The following is a 19809-nucleotide window of genomic DNA, read 5'->3' as shown; positions in this document are numbered from 1 at the left end:
TGCCTAGGCTTCCCTCTGCAGCAGCGCCCTCTGGTGGTGTGCCAGGGTATAAAGTGAGTTGTCTGAAACATGCTTACTCAGTTATATAGTAGGATACGCTGAGGTGGGGTGCTCAAAGCTTTACATAGCTGTCTGCCAATCTGCAAAAATCTGATTTGCTTTTACCTTCACACATTTAACTAAGTTTGAGAAATGTTAGGATACCTAACTGAATGCAAGAAGAGCTTCAGATGGAAAAGGAGCCTTTCTGTACACAAGAGAATGCACACTGGTGAAGAACTCTATAAATGCTCAGATTGTAAAAGGAGTTTCAGCTGCAGGGCAAGTGTTATTTCCCATTAAAGAATCCATGCAGGGGAGAAACCATATAAATGTTCAGAATGTGCAAAAAGCTTCTATCATAAGGGCCAACTTAGAGCCAAGCTACAAGTGACACCTGACACAGGTTGGACACTTGTTAGCTTACCTTTGATGGGAAATGTAGCTTTGATGGGAAATGTAGGCGTCCTGATCTGACAGCTTGGCTTTCCATTTAATTGAAGTTTACAGACCCCGCCCCCCACACACAGTGGAGGGGAAGGGGGGCACCTTGTGAGAGCATGATGTCTGCACTCTCCTCCCGAATGCATGTTCTCCCTCCCATAGACTGCTGCTCTTTAAACTTCAATTAAATGGAGAGCCAAGCTGCGAGACCAGGATGCCTACATTTCCCATCAAAACTTGAGGGAAGCTGACAAGTGTCCAACCTGTGTCAGGCGTCACTTGCAGCTTTGCTCTTACTTCCCATCAAAGAATCCACACAGGGGAGAAATCTTATTACTGTATTGTCAAAGGCTTTCAAGGCTGGAGAACGATGGTTGTTGTGGGTTTTCTGGGCTGTATTGCCTTGGTCTTGGCATTGTAGTTCCTGACGTTTCGCCAGCAGCTGTGGCTGGCATCTTCAGAGGTGTAGCACCAAAAGACAGAGATCTCTCAGTGTCACAGTGTGGAAAAGATGTTGGCAGGTCATTTGTATCTACTCAGGAGGGGTGGGGTTGAGCTGAGTCATCCTGTAAGAGTTTCCCAGGGTGTGGAATGCTAATGGCGGGAGGCTTCACTGTATCCTGAGAAGGTTCTTTTCCATATGGATTGGTACTTGATGTGCTAATCTTCTCTGTAGGGCCATTGTTGGGTATAGAGTGTTTTGTTAGCCTGGTGTTTTTCAGAACTGGAAACCATGCTCTGTTCATTCTTAAGGTTTCTTCTTTCCTGTTGAAGTTTTGCTTATGCTTGTGAATTTCAATGGCTTCCCTGTGCAGTCTGACAAAGTAGTTGGAAGTGTTGTCCAGTATTTTGGTGTCCTGGAATAAGATACTGTGCCCTGTTTGCGTTAGCCTATGTTCAGCCACTGCTGATTTTTCAGGTTGTCCAAGTCTGCAGTGTCTTTCATGTTCTTTTATTCTTGTCTGGATGCTACGCTTTGTGGTCCCGATGTAAACTTGTCCACAGCTGCAGGGTATATGGTATACTCCTGCAGAGGTGAGGGGGTCTCTACTGTCTTTTGCTGATCGTAGCATCTGTTGTATTTTTCGGGTGGGTCTGAATACTGCTTGAAGGTTATGCTTTTTCATAAGCTTTCCCATCTGATCAGTAATTCCTTTGAAATATGGCAAAAACACTTTTCCTGTAGGAGACTGTTTTTCCTTGGCTGTTTGATTCATCCTGGGTTTGATTGCTCTTCGGATTTCATTTCTGGAGTAGTCCAAAATACTGGACAACACTTCCAATTACTTTGTCAGACTGCACAGGGAAGCCATTGAAATTCACAAGCATAAGCAAAACTTCAACAGGAAAGAAGAAACCTTAAGAATGAACAGAGCATGGTTTCCAGTTCTGAAAAACACCAGGCTAACAAAACACTCTATAACCGACAATAGCCCTGCAGAGAAGATTAACACATCAAGCACCAATCCATATGCAAAACAACCTCCTCAGGATACAGTGAAGCCTCCCACCATTAGCATTCCACACCCTGGGAAACTCTTACAGGATGACTCAGCTCAACCCCACCCCTCCTGAGTAGATATAAATGACCTGCCAACATCTTTTCCACACTGTGACACCGAAAGATCTCTGTCTTTTGGTGCTGCACCTCTGAAGATGCCAACCACAGCTGCTGACAAAACGTCAGGAACTACAATGCCAAGACCACGGCAATACAGCCCGGAAAACCCACAACAATCAACCTTATTACTGCTCAGAATGTGGAAAGAGCTTTAGTGGCCATTCAGGCCTTGCTTATCATCACAGAATCCACACAGGAAAGATACCATATAAATGCTTAGAATGTGAAAAGAGCTTTAGGTCCCAATTCGGACTTGCTCATCATCACAGTATCCACAAAGGGAAGAAACCATATGAATGCTCCAAATGTGGAAAGAACTTCAGTAAGAAGGCCATCCTTATGTCTCATCAGAAAACTCACACAAGGGGGAAGACATAAAAAATGCTCAGAGTGTGGAAAGAAGTTCAGACGGAGTGACAACCTTACTTGCCATTAGAGAATGCACACAGGGTAGAAACTATAAATGCTTAGAAAGCAGAAAATGCTTTAGTCAAAGATGTACTCAAACTATCCATTATAGGACTCACATGGGGAAAACCTTATAAATAGTTGGAATGTGTAGTGAGCTTCAATCAGAATGTGCAGTTTACATCCTATTAAAAACCTAACAGCCCGTGATAATTCCTGGGAACTGGAAAGAGCTTTTCTTGGCTGTTTGGTGTAGTGGTTAAGAGCGCAGGACTCCCATCTTGAGAACCGGGTTTGATTCTCCACTCCTCCACTTGAAGCCAGCTGGGTGACCTTGGGTCAATCACAGCTTCTAGGAGCTCTCTCAGCCCCACCTACCTCGCAGGGCATTTGTTGTTGTGGAGATAATTATGACATACTTTGTAAACTGCTCTGAGTGAATGTTAAGTCATCCTTTCTTTTGAATAAATATTTTATTAGTTTTCTCATAAAGATAGGAATAGGGGAAGTGGAATGGGGAAAGGAAGGGTAATAGGAACATCCTAAAGTCTGCTTGCATCAGCATTCTACTTATCTACATATTATGTCACACTACAAATCCAACTCTGATTATTAGTAACAGTTACAATACTGCCTTCGTATGTTTACTACATTCAGGTCTTTATATTTGTTTTTAATCCAGTTATAAAAAGGAATCCATGAGGGAGCAAAATCTTCTTCCATTTGTCCTTTCATTAGTGAAGTTAGTTTGTCCATTTCCGCATTTTCCATTTTCTTCGCTATTAGTTCCTCTTGCTGGGGTGTTGTTGGTTGTTTCCCATAGTACGCTAATAAAATTCTTGCCGCTGTTACTACATGTATTATGAAATATTTCTGGTCTTTATTCAGCTCTTCTGGTATGCAGTTTAACAAAAAATATCTCTGGTTTAAAGGGAATTGAAATCTGTAAAATTGTTTTTAGTAATGTATGTACCATTATCCAAAATTTATGTATCTCTTTACACGTCTGCCACATATGATCGACTGTTCCTGTATATTTCCCACATTTCCAGCAGTTATTTAACATATTTTAATACATTTTGGCAGTCTATCCAGAGTTAAATACTATCTATAAAGAATCTTACATAGATTCTCTTTAAAAGCAACTGACTTAGTTATTTTAACATTCACTTTCCATATCTTATTTCATTGTGCCAAATCAATATTATATCCTAAATTGTGTGTCCATTTAACCTTATATTCCTCCATCCCCTCATTTTCTGTCTTCATTTGCAATAAGAATATATACATTTTAATCAGTTTTTCATCAGAATCACAAAGCAGTTTTTCAAAAGAATTTTGTTCTAAGTAAAAACTTCCTACTTTTAAATCTTTTTTATATCTAGACTCAACCTGGGCCCTTGGCCACCAGTCTAAGTAAACGCCTTGTCTCTGTAATTCTTCTTTTGTTTTTAATGTTCCTTTATCATCTAAAAGGTCTTTATATCTAATAATCCTTTCTAGAGTTAATACATTTGGCTGTGAAAACGCTTCTAACGGTGACACCCATTGTGGAATTTTATGTTTTTTAATTTTTTTTGTTGGACGGGTCAATACATAAAATTCACCATACACATTTTAATAGCCATCACATTATATTATTCCCACCCATTCCCCCCCCTTTTCAGTTGACTTCCAACAGTTTTCCATTCCCTTCATTTATACCAAATCACTATCTCCTACGATGTATTGTCGAAGGCTTTCATGGCCGGAGAACGATGGTTGTTGTGGGTTTTCCGGGCTGTATTGCCGTGGTCTTGGCATTGTAGTTCCTGACGTTTCGCCAGCAGCTGTGGCTGGCATCTTCAGAGGTGTAGCACCAAAAGACAGAGATCTCTCAGTGTCACAGTGTGGAAAAGATGTAGGTCATTTGTATCTACTCAGGAGGGGTGGGGTTGAGCTGAGTCATCCTGTAAGAGCATGGTTTCCAGTTCTGAAAAACACCAGGCTAACAAAACATTCTATCCCCGACATTAGCCCTGCAGAGAAGATTAGCACATCAAGCACCAATCCATATGCAAAAGAACCTCCTCACGATACAGTGAAGCCTCCCGCCATTAGCATTCCACACCCTGGGAAACTCTTACAGGATGACTCAGCTCAACCCCACCCCTCCTGGGTAGATATAAATGACCTGCCACATCTTTTCCACACTGTGACACTGAGAGATCTCTATCTTTTGGTGCTACACCTCTGAAGATGCCAGTCACAGCTGCTGGCGAAACGTCAGGAACTACAATGCCAAGACCACGGCAATACAGCCCGGAAAACCCACAGCAACCATCAAAAAATATTTTCCAAGTGTTTGTGCAGGCCTACTTCAATAGCACTCATAATAATGAAAGGTTATAAAATTCCCTAACACTGTCCTAAGAGGGAACAGATTTTATCATTTCAAACATTCAGATTTTTTAGTTCTTTAACATTATTCTACCCTGAACGTTTAATTACCAGAAGCTTAAAGCTGTTTACAGTAACACAGCAGATTTAAAATGTCATAAACTATAAACCAGGAGCAGGAATAAAAAAAGCAAACCTGTGAACGAGTAAGACTGGAAAAACCTGCCAAGTGATAAAATGAGGATCTCCATCCAGCCATATACCATAAAAGAGGAGTAGGTTAAAGGCCCCAAAGGGCACCTAAATAGAAGGATTTTAAATCATTTCTGTCATTCAAAAAACCCTGGATGGAGAGGCTATCATATACTCAATCACCTGGCCCAGCAGTAGACTATTGGAAAGGGGCCGAAAGAGCAGAGAGGTCAAGAGAAGGCTTCTTAAGAAAAGGACACAGCACAGCTTTGACTGCTGCTGGGACTTCTCCTTCTCTCAAGGAGGCATTTTGCAACTACCGCTTGTTCACAAAGCCAGTTCCCTTCCGGTCCCTTTAAACAACCAAGAAATGTCAAGGTAGAACAGTCTCACTCCACCCAGGATGTCGCTCCCACCCTCCCATTGCACAATGTGAAAAGCACCCATCCGGTCCAGACAAATAGCAGTCAGGCATGTAGGTGAGAAAAACCAGCTCTACCAATGAAAGCAATACAGCACTGGGAAGAGCTCGGACGGGAACAGTTTCATCTGCCAATCACTTAGCAAAATTATTCCAGAGAAAAAGCGTCTTAATGGTTCATTAAAAAAGGGAAGTGGTGTCTACTGAAGACTAAAAAAAATCTGACAGAGCTTATGCTACAATGAAATTGTTTTTTCTTAAGTAATTGCAGGGCTTTTTTTTCAGGGGGAATGCAGGGGAATGGAGTTCCGGAACCTCTTGAAAATGGTCACATGGCTGGTGGCCCCGCCTCCTGATCTCCAGGCAGAGGGGAGTTGAGATTGCCCTCCGTGCCGCCAAGCGGCACAGAGGGCAACCTAAACTCCCCTCTGTCTGGAGATCAGGGGGTGGGGCCACCAGCCATGTGACCATTTTCTCTGAGGGCAACCCACTGAGTTCCACCACCTCTTTTCCCAGAAAAAAAGCCCTGAGTAATTGTGAGTATTTTTTTTGTAATTTTCACCCAATTTAGAGATCTGCACTGAGCTCAGCTGTTGAACAACTATCCTCATTAGCTTAACAGACCTGCAAAACTCTCCAACTGGGTCCGTTTAAGACAACCTCTCAGAGGGAGAATTATCACTTACATCATAATGAAACAAGATGGGTTCTGGCATCAGATCTTTTGGACAGCAGAGCAGAGATAATAAAATATTACTATTTTATACAGATACTAAGTAATCTTACCAATACAGGGGAAAAATGCATTCAATAAAATCAGGTTTCCTAATGTTTCTCAAACTTAGCTAAATGCATGAAGGTAAAGGCAAATCAGATTTTAGCTGACTGGCAGACTGCTTTGTAACACTTTAGCCACCCTCCCCATAAGAGGTATCTCACCTAAAGCCTGATTATCCCCTTGGTGGAGAGTGCCCTCAAGTCATTAGCTAGCTTACGGCAACCCCTGCTGGTGTTTTCAAAGGCAAGAGACTAACAGAGGTGGTTTGCCATTGTCTGCCTCTGAAACCCTGGCCTTTGCTGGAGATCTCCCATCCAATGATCAACCAAGGCCAACCCTGCTTAGCTTCTGAGATCTGACGAGATTGGGTTTGCCTGGACCATCCAAGTCAGGGTGATTAGTACCTTATGTCACATGTTTTAGAGAGAAGGTGGCAGTTAAGGCCAGATGACTCTTTCCAATGTTAATATACAATGGTTGCTGTGGGTTTTCCGGGCTGTATTGCCGTGGTCTGTATTGCCGTGGTCTTAATATGCAATGTGTCTTCTAAATAAAATGATTTGTCCCAAAGTGATTATAAAAATAAACAACAGGTGTACTGAGAGATATCTTGGTGACTGTCCTTAAATTCTCCAAGTAAAATTATGAGGCTAAACTCGGTACTTATTTGCAAAGAAAAACAGTACATCTACTATTTCTTCAGGCTAAAAGGTGATTCTGTACTTTTCCTGACTAGTTGCTGAACCTTACATAGGTTATGAAACTACATCACGATATATAGAGATTATCATGCATTGATATGAGCATGCGACAGGGCTACTCATCTGCTGTTCACATGAATGCCCGTGTAGCTGCTGTCTACCGAATCAGACCATCAGTCAGCCCAGGACAGTATTGTCTACTCCAACCGGCACAGGATGTCTGGGGTCCGAGGTGCAGATCTTCCACATTGTCTGTTGCCTGCTCCTTTTAACTTGACATGTGACAGATATTTTGATTGCAAACCAGAGGTCGCAGGGGGCCACCAAGATATCCTCCATTCTCATGAAAGGAGATAATGGCACAAATGTCTGGATTCTTTGTGATCAGCACTCCTATGCTAGAAGCTCAAACTGTGTATATTGTCTTTAATTTCTATGATGTATCAAAAGAAGTCCTGTGTTTGAAGCTCGTTCCTCCCATTGGACATTAAAACCTTTTTTCTCCTCTGTGTACCTTGTTTGATGTCTCATAAATTTTAATAGCCAAGAAAAGCTCTTGCCAGTTCCCAGGAATTAATACAGGCTGTCACTGATGCAAGTTTTTAATAGGATGTAAGCTGCACATTCTGATTAAAACTCACTCCATACTCCAATTATTTATAAGGTTTCCCCCATGTGAATTCTATAATGGGTAGTTTGAGAATGTTTTTGACTAAAGATCTTTCTGCTTTCTAAGCATTTATACAGTTTCTACCCTGTGTGCATTCTCAGATAAGAAGTGAGTTTGTCACTCTGGCTGTAGCTCCTTCCACAGTCTAAGCATATTTATGACTTCTCCCCTGTATGAATTTTCTGATGCAAAGAGAGGTAGGCTTTCTTACTGAAGCTTGTTCCACACTCCAAGCACATAAATGGTTTCTCTCCAATGTGGGTTCTTTGATGGTTAGTCAGATGGACCTTCTGATTAAAGCTCTTTCCACACACTGAGCATACAAATAGTTTTTCCCGTCTATGAATTCTATGATGATTAGCAAGACCTGAATAGGCAGTAAAGCACTTTCCACATTCTAAGCATTTATATGGTTTCTCCCGTGTGGGTTCTTTGATGCTTCTTGACGCTGTCCCTCACGCTGAAGCTTTTTCCACATTTGGAGCAATTATGAGGTTTAAGTTCTCTGTGGCTATTTTGATGGCCAGTCAGTTTACACTTCTGACTAAAACTCTTTCCACATTCTGAACATTTATATGGTTTCTCCCCTGTGTGAATTCTGTGATGATAAGCAAGGCCAGAATAGGCAATAAAGCTCTTTCCACATTCTAAGCATTTATATGGTTTCTCCCCTGTATGGGTTCTTTGATGGTTCTTGAGGCTATCCTTTGCAATGAAGCTCTTTCCACATTCAAAGCATTTATGAGGTTTCTCTCCTGTGTGGGTTTGTTTATGGTAAGTAAGGCTACACTTATAACGGAAGCTCTTTCTACATTCTGAACATTTAAATGGTTTTCCCCTGTGTGGGTTGTTTGATGGCTAGTCAGTTGGGCCTTCTGATTAAAGCTCTTTCCACACTCTGAGCATTTATATGGTTTTTCCCCTGTGTGAATTTTACAATGATTAGCAAGACTTGAACAGGTAGTAAAGCTCTTTCCACAGTCTAAACATTTATATGGTTTCTCTCCTGCATGGATTCTTTGATGGTCCATGAGACTCTTCTTCATGCTGAATCTCTTTCCACATTCAGGGCATTTATAGGGTGTCTCCCCTGTGTGGTTTCTTTGATGGCAAATGAGGCTCATCTTATACCTGAAGCTCTTTCCACATTCTGAACATTGAAATGGTTTCTCCCCTGTGTGAATTCTGTGATGCTGAGCAAGGCTTGAATAGTAAGTAAATCTCTTTCCACATTCTAAACATGTATATAATTTCTCACCCGTGTGGATTCTTTGATGGCTAGTAAGATTTACCTGATGATAGAATCTCTTTCCACATTCTGAGCATTTATATGGTTTCTCTCCTGCATGGATTCTTCGATGGTTATTGAGAATCTTCTTCTTAGTGAATCTCTTTCCACATTCAGGGCATTTATAGGGTGTCTCCCCTGTGTGGTTTCTTTGATGGCAAATGAGACTCATCTTATAACTAAACCTCTTTCCACATTCTAAACATTTAAATGGTTTCTCCCTTGTGTGGGTTCTTTGATGGCTAGTCAGGTATGGCTTCTGAGTAAAGCTCTTTCCACACTCTGAGCATTTATATGGTTTTTCCCCTGTGTGAATTCTGTGATGCTGAGCAAGGAGTGTATAGGCAGTAAAGCTCTTTCCACATTCTGAACATTTAAATGGTTTCTCCCCTGTGTGGGTTCTTTGATGGCTAGTCAGGTGGGGCTTCTGAGTAAAGCTCTTTCCACATTCTGAGCATGTATATGGTTTTTCCCCTGTGTGAATTCTGTGGTGCTGAGCAAGGAGTGAATAAGCAGTAAAACTCTTTCCACATTCTAAACATGTATATAGTTTCTCACCCGTGTGGATTCTTTGATGGATAGTAAGATTGACCTGATGACAGAATCTCTTTCCACATTCTGAACATTCATGTGGTTTCTCTCCTGCATGAATTCGTTGATGGTCAGTGAGGCTCATCTTATACCTGAAGCTCTTTCCGCATTCTGAACATTTAAATGGTTTCTCCCCTGTGTGGGTTGTTTGATGGCTAGTCAAGTGGGCCTTCCGATTAAAGCTGTTTCCACACTCTGAGCATTTATATGGCTTTCCCCCTCTGTGGATTCTTTGATGGAAAGTAAGGTGGGACTTCAATCTGAAGAGCTTTCTGCAATCAGAACTTTCATAAGGTTTCTCCTCTCTATGATGGGAGGAACGTTTTGAGCTATGGCTGAAGCTCTTTCTGAAAACTGGACATGTACTAACTTTCTCCCCTGTTTGCCAAACGTGTTGCTGTCGGTCCATTTTTGGACCTTTTTCATACTCTAGTGTTTCCTGATTCTGCAGTTTTTCATGTAAAATAAGGTCTTGGACCAGGCTGAAGCTCTTCAGACACTTTGACTCCTCCTGTTTTTGCATTCTCTGATGTGAGCTAAAGCTTGATTTTTCCGTTAAGATTTTGGTACATTGAGTGAAAATCATTTTATTTGTTTTGTGACTTTCTTCATGGACTGGAATTTCAGTGGAGTTGGCATTGTCAGAAACAATGGATTCCATTCTCCACTTTGGTATTGCTTCAGTTCCATTTTTGTGTTCTTCTCCTGTTCTCTTGCACTCATGGTCTGCAGGAATAAAGGGGGGGGGGGGGAAGATGAGGAATAAGCAAGTGCCAATGCCCACCCCTTTTACTTGTCTGGGATCAGGAGCAGAGCAGGCAGCAATGCCTGCCTGCCCATCCTCCCCTTTCTGCCTCTTCTAAGCAGCCCCCAAAGCCCCCACCCTTTTCTCTTTCTCCAACGAATTCTCACTCCTCTTCTCCCAGCATTCTGCCCACTCTCATCGGCTGACTCTCAGGAGAGGTGGAGCTGGAGCCAGTCTTGTCCGTCTCAGCTATTGCTAGAGGTTTAAAGATATTGCCCTATAAGCTCCAGGCGATTAACTGACAAATGGGTTTTATGATTCATTGAATAAATTAAACATGAATGTACCATGCATTCAGCAAGCTGACAAGAATATCAATCCCTACTTTCTGTATTGATCAACTAAAGAACAAAAGAGAGCCATACCGAGAGAGGCCAGATTCCTGCGATTCTCCCCCATGACTTCCCTGTGCAATGCCCTTTGGTCCGGATCCAGCAGCGCCCACTCCTCCTGGGTGAAACAGACAGACACCTCCTCAAGAGCCACCAGACCCTGAAAGAAAGAAACATTTTCTTCTTACAGGTAATGGCATCCTTTAAAGCCAGTCTTTTGGGGTAAGAGCACAGATCTTGTGGCAGGAGTACGAGTCAAAGTAGCAGAGTGCTGATTCATAGCCCAGTCACTTAACCACTACACTACAGTAGCTCTGAAGGATCCAAAGCTTCTTCACAGTAACATCCCTGGTCAGCCACTTTGCCAGAAAGAGAAAAGACAGGAGGGGGCAGAGGACTGAGGCCCCTGGGAAGCTCCTAAGGATTCCTCCCTTACCGGGTCTGGCTGTTCAGAGGCTGCTTGACGTCCACCACAAAGTCTCAAAGTTCCAGATCCATCCATTAGTGTCCTTCCACCATCTGTGAGATAGGAAGGGATGTAAGAAGAGTCGGATCCTGCAAACTCCCTGGGGCAATTCTTTCTTAGATTTCAATGGCTGGAGACCTATAAACTTCAGAGAATCTTTTCTTCCTTATGTTCCTCTGGTGGAACTGGGGTTGCAGGTCTCCAGGTTCTAGCAGAAGATCTCCCAGAATTACAACTGATTTCCAAGCCATAGAGATCAGTTCCCTGGAGACAACAGCTGCTTTGGAGGGTGGACTCTATGGCATTATGCCCTGCTGAGGTCCCTCCTCTTCCCTCCCTATACCCTGCCCTTTCCTGGCTCCACCCCCCAAAAAAATCTCCAAGAAAGGCTCAAACACGTAATTCCACTGTCTCCTACACTATGCATGCCCCAGAGGGTGTGGTTCAAAAGCAGACTGATTCATATTCTAAAGCTTTCACTTAGGTTGGAGTCTTTGTCCAGGCAGCCAGCCCTTTCTGTGTTCCACATGGCAACGCTGACAATCAAGATGGAGTCCAAATTAAGTTTGGAGAAGGCCGCTTTGACAGCCACATTAACTAGATCCTGCATACTCCCTAGGCTCTTAACCAAGCCTACAAGGGTCAACTGAACCACATTGAAAGGGAGGAGTACAATGTCCTTCAACATCTCCGCCTTCCCCTTCAGTTTCCATTTGTTCGCATCATAGCTGTCAGATAGCGGCTTAAGGCAGGAGGGGATTTGAATAACAAGAGAAGGAGCTGGGTGTCATCTGCAGATTGATGGCATCCAATTCCAAAGCTACAAATGATGTCTCTAAAGGCTTTGCATAGAATATATTGTTGAAGGCTTTCACGGCTGGAGACTTTAAGAATGAATAGAGCATGGTTTCCAGTCCTGAAAAACACCAGGCTAACAAAACACTCTATACCTGACAATAGCCCTGCAGAGAAGATCAGCACATCAAGCACCAATCCATATGCAAAAGAACCTCCTCAGGATACAGTGAAGCCTCCCTCCATTAGCATTCCACACCCTGGGAAACTCTTACAGGATGACTCAGCCCAACCCCACCTTCCTGAGTAGATATAAATGTCCTGCCAACATCTTTTCCACACTGTGACACTGAGAGACCTCTGTCTTTTGGTGCTCCACCTCTGAAGATGCCAGCCACAGCTGCTGGCGAAACGTCAGGAACTACAATGCCAAGACCACGGCTATACAGACCGGAAAACCCACAACAACCATAACTTTGCATAGAAGTTAAATAACGTGGGGGATGAGATTGTGCCCTGTGGGACCCAGCAAGACAATTCCCACACCAAGGATAGCAGGTCTTCAATGACAACCCTCTGAGTCCATTTTCTGAGAAATGATTTAAACCAGGCCAAGAAACGTCCCCTTATACCCACTTCTGTCTTCAAACACAGGAAGGCAGGGTCTACTGTCGATCAGATGGAATGATGCCGGAGCCAACAGCTTTAAAGCTCTGCTCTCTGTTAAGGCAACTCAGAGGCACCCACCACTAGTTTTGGCCTCTGGGCTTCATGATTCTGGGGAGGAAGCTTTGGGGGGATTTTCCACGATGTAATAGATGAAAAGGAATAAAGAACATCTTACATAAAAAGAACACATTACATCTGATAATCTTTATCTGTATTACAGCACCTGAATCAAAACAGTTCTTTCAACACCCCTCCACATTGGATGGGAGATCTCCAAAGAAGATGAGGGATGCAGAGGCAGGCAATGACAAACTGACTTTGTTAGTCTTTTGCCTTGAAAAAAGTCAGCAGGGGTCGCAATATGTCAGCGATGACCTGATGGCATTTTCCATCACCGCCCAGTTTGAAGTTCAAAAAGATACTCTGGAGATACAAAGCTTTATTCCTTTGCAATTCAAAGCCTTATGAACCTGAAAGAGAGCCTGAAGCTCAACGTTTTTTCCATGCAGATTCCAACAGCAGCCCAGAAATGGCAGGCTTGCTTACTCTAGGGAAGGAGGCCGAGAGGAAAGAGAACAACAGAAATCCTCACCCACCTCCATCACTTTCCTGTGTGGTGAACAGCGGCCTCTGCCTCAGGTCGGATGGCCGCAAAATACAATTATATTCCACAAAATTACAATTGCAAACTCCACAAGCGTTGACATTGGATAACTTATGGTATTACGGATGCGGTACCCTGGTGGAATTGAATGGATTGGAAATTTTTCCTTGATATATGGTGGCCTGAAGAAAGACATTGCAGTCTGAAACGAGCGAAGAAAGACTGCCGGCTCATACTCGTTGCCATCCACTTACTTTACCAATTATCTGCTTGCAGCACTGCCTTTTGTATACGCATTCACACTGTTACTTGATACGACCACGATTGGTCTTTAATTGGACTCTTGACTGGTACCTCTACATAGCCTATTGCCTATATGTATTACGGCTTGAATTTTTTGTATTACATCTACCTATTGTAGCGGAAGAATTGTGATTCTGCACGCTTGTGGAGTTTGCAATTGTAATTTTGTGGAATATAATTGTATTTTGTGATTACGATTGTGCTTCTTCCACTTCTTTTCTTTCTGTGTACCCTTGTATTGGAAGTGGAACTCCCCCTCTTGTTTTGTCTCAGGTCGGATGGCGCCTTTTCTGCCTCACAGAAATCAGCAGCCTCTTCTGACAGCCCCTGAAACAGCAGACAGGGAAGGGGGGAGAGCAATTAGGAAAGGAAAACATCCGGGAAGGGGTGGAGAAGGGCATATTTGAGTGGGGATTTTATAAAAAGCTGAGCACTTTGGCAGGGAGGATTTTTAGGATAGTCTTTCCCATTTTTCGTTCTTTTCACCCTCCAGGATGAAACTTTCTCACCTGCTGGTCCTGACTCTCGCCCTCTGCCTGGCTCAGGAGGAAGCCTTCTGCCAGGGCCACCGCCTGGGAACAGGTCTCTGGTCCGCATTCCCTCACCCAGCCCTCCATCTCCAGGGGCAGGATGGCCAGGAACTGCTCCAGGATCACCAGGTCCAAGACCTCCATCTTGCTGTGTCTTTCTGGCTTCAGCCACTGGCGGCAAAGACGGTGGAGGTGGCTGCAAATCTCCCTGGGCCCCTCAGCCTCCTGGTAGTGGAAGTGCCTGAATTGATGGACCTCTGCTGCTGAGCTGGTGGCATCTTCATCCAGAATATTTTGCACAGACTTTCCCCAGAATTCCCCACTGATCCCTGTCTGTGTGGCCTCAGGCTCTTGTTCTGCTTCCAACCCAGTGAAGGTTTTCGTTTTCATCTTGGCTCTGGAGCTGTGAAGGCAGAAGGATCTCTGTGCTGCAGCACTAGTAGCAGGCTTGGCTACAAAGTCCTGCAAAGGCAAGAAGATACCTTGCTAATAAAGGCAAGAGAACACTGAAATATCCTGCTTTCTCAATCATCTGTCTATCCCCTTTTTAATCTACCAAAGAACAAGAAGATATGTCACAAATAGGGATGTACAGTCAACTACAAACTGAAAATACCAACTGGATCCACAATATAAAACAGGAGCTAAAACACAAAACAGACAGATTGCCAGCACAACTCCATTTTTATTGAATCTTCATCAGAAGCACCAATCCATATGCAAAAGAACATCCTCAGGATACAGTGAAGCCTCCCACCATTAGCATTCCACACCCTGGGAAACTCTTACAGGATGACTCAGCCCAACCCCACCTTCCTGAGTAGATATAAATGACCTGCCACATCTTTTCCACACTGTGACACTGAGAGATCTCTATCTTTTGGTGCTACACCTCTGAAGATGCCAGCCACAGCTGCTGGCGAAACGTCAGGAACTACAATGCCAAGACCACGGCAATACAGCCCGGAAAACCCACAACAACCATCATCAGAACATTTCTGTGTTTATTCAGACTGCTTTTTTTTTAAAGACAGCCCTGTAAAACAAATGACAGACAACCTGAATTAGTCTGGAGATAGCCCAAACACTCCCTGTATTTTCAAGGATATTTTAAAAACATTTAACAGAAATTATTAACTTAAAAACTCACCCCACTCAAACATAACTTATTAATTCCTAATATACCGTCAAGTTAAAAATCACCTTATGTACAAGAAGAGAACTTCCCAGTTCCTATCAAGGAGCCAAAAACTAGGAGAAGAGCTGCAATATGTCACTGATTGCCAAGGCAAAAAGTTTTGATTTTTCCCCCTTCGGCATTAGATAAGAGCTATGTCATTATAGACACTGCTCAACTACTTATCTATTTATCAGGGGGATAGATTCCAGCTTCGGAATTACTGCAGCATTTGAAAAGCACAACTGCAGAAAACATATTCTTGAAAGTGTATGAATCAGTAGACGATCTTGGACTGAGTTGGGATAAATTGAAAAGCATCACAACGGACGGTGCAAGAAATATGGTGGGAAGTAAAACTGGTGTAAATGCAAGAATCGACGAAGAGATATTGAAATTAAATAGTATACTTCCCATGCAATTTCACTGCATCATCCACCAGCAAGCCTCGTGTAGTAAGATTATTCAGTAGGAAAGCGTGATGCATACTGTTAAATCCAGCATTAATTACATCACTGTCAGTTTCAAAATTTTCTCTCAGAGATAGATGCAGAATTCGGAGACATGTTGTACCATGCAGAAGTCAGGTGGCTTGGCAGAGGCAAAGTCTTCAAATGTTTTTTCAGTTTTTGTCATGAGGTTAATGTCTTTCTCAAGGAGAAGGTCAAGAAGTACTTTCTGACCCTGGATGAATTTTTAATTTGGCTTTCTTAACTGATATCAGAGAGCATCTGAACACAATGAATCTAACGTTGCAGGGAAAGGAAAGTGTGTGCGCGATATGCATTCTGAACGGAAAGCGTTTGTAGCAAAACGAAACATTTTTGTGAAACAATTTAGTGAAATTAACTTTTCAAACTTCTTATGCTGCAATGAACTAAAAATTGAGGATAGGAATTTACAATTCCATGTTGAAGGACATGTCAACGTGCAAAAACAGAGGCGGTTCCCAACAATAAATGGATGCAAAGTAAGCCAGAAGCGGCAAGGGACACCAACAGAAAATATTTCTCACTCTTATACCATACACTGAAACCAAAATCAAGTGTATATACTTATCAAAAATAAAGTGTATTCAAAAACAGTGAGTATATAACAATCATCAACAACATTCAAAGCAATGAAGACACAGTAAATATGAGCATCATCCCCCGGTGAGTCGCAGTGTAACAAAAAGTCCTTTTTCCTGTTTAAACGCTGTCAGATGACTAATTCTCTCAACTCATACACTGTGGCTCCGCCAAACTTGTGGCACTGGAGTTCCGGGGATCTGGATGACAATGAACTCTTGGCTGCCAATTATAGATCCAAATGCAGTGGGTAGTTAAATGAAGAATGCAGGTGGCAACAGGCAGGGTCCAAGGGTGGAAGGAGACCCCCGCCGGGGTCTCTAACGCCCTACAAGCTTCCGGTGAACTATGCTTGCTTCGTGTTGACCACTTCTTCTGGGGGCGACATGGACCATCCTGAACAATATTTCTCCCACTGTCAAAGTAGCAAAAGCCCAATTCTCGTGCCTACATTCAGCACACTGGCTAGAAGCAGCATCAGTGACACGTCAAAGCACTGAACCTCTTGCAGGCGGAATTCCAAAATAGAATCACTAACTGCCATAAGCACAGAAAGGGTTTCAAAATCCATTTGAAGTAGCACCAGAAAATGCAAGTAACTTTTTTCCCCAGATGGAACTAATTGATTTGCAAGCCAGTGATCATCTCAGAGACAATTACAAAGAAAATAGTCTGTTCGATTTCTGTTGTGGTCTACCTGATACATTTATCAACCTAAAGAAATGTGCAGCAGGCATGTTTATGTACAGTCTTTGACAACACATACATCTGTGAACAAACTTGTTCTATGATGAAAATTGTTAAATGCAAGTTTAGGTCGAAAATTACAGATGAATATTTGCATGACATTTTAAGGCTATCTGTCACAAACTTTGACCTGGACATTAATGCTTTGGCTATCAGAAAACAGCCACAAAAATCGCACTGACTAGGTAAGCATGTGTAGCTAAATAAAAGGATTCAACAGTAAAATATTGTTCCAAAACTAACTGCATTTAAGTTAATATTTCTTCATTGACCTCTGAATGTTTACTATTGATTTAAATAGGTAGGTTAATAATTTTATTACATTTTGATTTAAGCTATGGCCCTCTTTAGGCATTGAGCACTCTAATGTGGCCTCCGTGTCGCAAAAGGTTGGGGACCTCTGGTGTATATAATTGTTTAGCAAATTGCACCCAGCACTAATTATATTTTAGATAAAGAGTTGTGTTTTGTTGTCAGTTGTTGACTAGCTGTATGGTGCACTTTTAAAAAATTGCTGGTCCTTCAGACCATATTGATGTAGGTTTTCTCTTTTGGTTAATATTACTACTCAGTTGTCCTTTGTTGCTTTATAGTTGTAGTTCTTAAATTCCACAAGGGGGTGCTCCACCCCTATTGCACATGCGCAGGGGTTTCCCACCGTTATGTGGGCAAGGGGCAGAGTGCCCCATCCCACTCAGCTCTTCTGAGCGGCAGGATGTTTAATACAGTAAACACAAACACATTCACAGCGGGGCAGGAGGGAGGGAATGTGTGCCTGCCCAGAAGACACTAGACGAATAAAGGTTTCAGATAAGTGCAACACAGTTTTCGTCCTTGGTTTTCTGTGCAGTCCCACATCGGCAGTTTAGCAAGCTACTCACCAATGGAGGAAGGAGTGAATGGGTCAGCCAACCAAGGAATGCAGGACAGCTATTCCCACTGCTGACACTTTTCTGCTATTTGTGTCGACAGTACAGTGCTTTACTAAGACTAAGTTATCAGCTGCAGAGCCTGTGGCAGCCCGGGAGATGTGCCGAAGAGGAACCCTTCGTGAGAAGGCTGCCAAAGAGGCTTGTATCATAGTCGAGTCTATTCTGATCACCATGTTTCAGGTGATCTTTTCCTTATTCAAGCAATAACTGTCACTACCCATCCAGCAGGACTTGGGAGACCCGTACAACGTCCAGAATAACGCACAAAAGGGAGTTTGACTTTGGGAACACGTCGGTTCTTCTAAGTAATACAAAAATTCCTCCATCTTCAGCCTGTGTAAGGTACGTTCTGCTTCGAAAGCAGCATTAGGGGAAAAAACAGGCAGCGTGACCCTTTTTGTTGTGAGCGAAATTTTACCGAGTGCAATCATCTACTTTCAACATATATTGACAAGACTGTAACCAATGCACAGAAATTCAATATATCACTGTCTTTCTTTTCTCCAATTAAGAAACATACCAATGCTTTGTTTCTATACACGGTCAAAATCAGAAGAGAGATGTTATAAATATTGGCCAAGAAGAAGAATCTCAAAATGAACAGCTACCAAGCCGGCTAGCTCGTAGCCACTATTGTCAATTGCTGCTGCTGTACTCTGAAGACGCCTGATGGAACAAAAAACTTACTGCGGCATCCTCTTCTTTCTCAATTAGATAAAAGAAAGACTGAGACAGTCATATGATGGATTTCTATGCATTGGTTACGATCTGTCCATATATGTTGGAAGTAGATGATGCATTCTTTATACTTGTACACTTATTACTTATAAGAAAATAAGAATAAGAACAAGTGTTTGTGAATGTTTTGGGGTCTCCCTAGGGATTTCCCTCCCTTGGTTGTTTAGTTTTTGGTTGGAGACTTCCCCTTTTTTAGTAGCAAGTGAAATTTTGACACCACGTCTGGGTGGAATTTGAGGCTGATGTGCCGGACAACTTCATTCAGAAGAATTGAGTAAATAGGGAATCAGCCAGAAGGGGTGTGAATTCCCCCCACTGTCTAGCTGAAGTTACAGCAACCAGAAACACCACCTTCTGAAATAATAGGGGAAGGGGCAGGAATGCATGGGTTTAAGTGGGTTTAACCTTAGTTGAGAGAGAGAACCAGTGGGAAACTCCATAGAGGAACTGGAGTGATTCTCCAAGGAAGCATATCAAAGATATTCCTGAGAAACACAAGAAATATGGTAGGAGAAAAAAACTGTGGTTGTTGTCTACCCTACCATGAAAGGCTGATATGGCTGCTAATTGTACTTTAATAGAAGACACAGATTGGTCTTGGCTATAAAATAACAAGTCTTAAAATTAATTGCCAATGGTCAGGAGAAGGGTGACGACCCTTTAGGTTCTTACCATACTAGGAATCAGTTCCACTCGTGACCATAAGAGATGGGTGTAGGGCACTTGCAAATATTCAAAATGGCCTGATTCTCCTCTTTGGAGAAAGAGGGTCTGGTGGGTTCAGTAGCCATGCAGTCAGTTTCAGAGGTGTTATACTGTGGCACCGTACCTGACTTCTAAGCAGATCTGGTACTATCAGGAAGCAGAGGCATCAACATTGGGACAGAGTTCCTGAAGCGGGGAAACGTTCTTGGTGCGGCCAAAAAAGCGTGCCTAGAATGCAATGATCGTCGAAAATCTGAATTCAGCAAACTATCCTTGTATCCAGGCAATAGGTGGAACCATGTAGAAAACCTTGGGGCCAAGGAATTTGGAAGGGATCCCTTAGAGAGCAGTGTCCAAACCCGCTAAGAAACAGAGTTATTTAATCCTTGTTATGCAAAGAAGTC

General features: G+C 42.7%; 1 protein-coding gene across 1 annotated transcript; it reads right to left on the bottom strand.

Annotated features, from left to right (window-relative positions):
* Positions 1-7808: 7808 nt before the first annotated feature.
* LOC129327900 (zinc finger protein ZFP2-like) lies at positions 7809-14426 on the bottom strand. The gene is made up of 7 exons (XM_054976649.1): positions 14112-14426; positions 13806-13833; positions 11106-11188; positions 10703-10829; positions 8912-10258; positions 8444-8575; positions 7809-8101 (listed from the first exon to the last, which is right to left on the bottom strand). Exons 1-7 carry the CDS (start codon positions 14424-14426, stop codon positions 7809-7811), a joined length of 2325 nt encoding a protein of 774 aa, XP_054832624.1.
* Between the last annotated feature and the right edge of the window lie 5383 nt (positions 14427-19809).

This window comes from Eublepharis macularius, chromosome 4, assembly GCF_028583425.1.
Source record: "Eublepharis macularius isolate TG4126 chromosome 4, MPM_Emac_v1.0, whole genome shotgun sequence".
NCBI lineage: Eukaryota > Metazoa > Chordata > Lepidosauria > Squamata > Eublepharidae > Eublepharis > Eublepharis macularius.
Note: the sequence above shows the minus strand (reverse complement) of the source record. Positions and strands in the feature narration are given on the sequence as shown.

Coding starts and splice junctions, on each gene's coding strand:
- LOC129327900 (XM_054976649.1), bottom strand. CDS start 14,426: ATGAAAACGAAAACCTTCACTGGGTTGGAAGCAGAACAAGAGCCTGAG. Junction 10,259..10,702: donor CAGGAATCTGGCCTCTCTCG/GTATGGCTCTCT, acceptor TTATTCCTGCAG/ACCATGAGTGCAAGAGAACA. Junction 8,102..8,443: donor AGAAAGAGCTTCCGTTATAA/GTGTAGCCTTAC, acceptor CGTGAGGGACAG/CGTCAAGAAGCATCAAAGAA.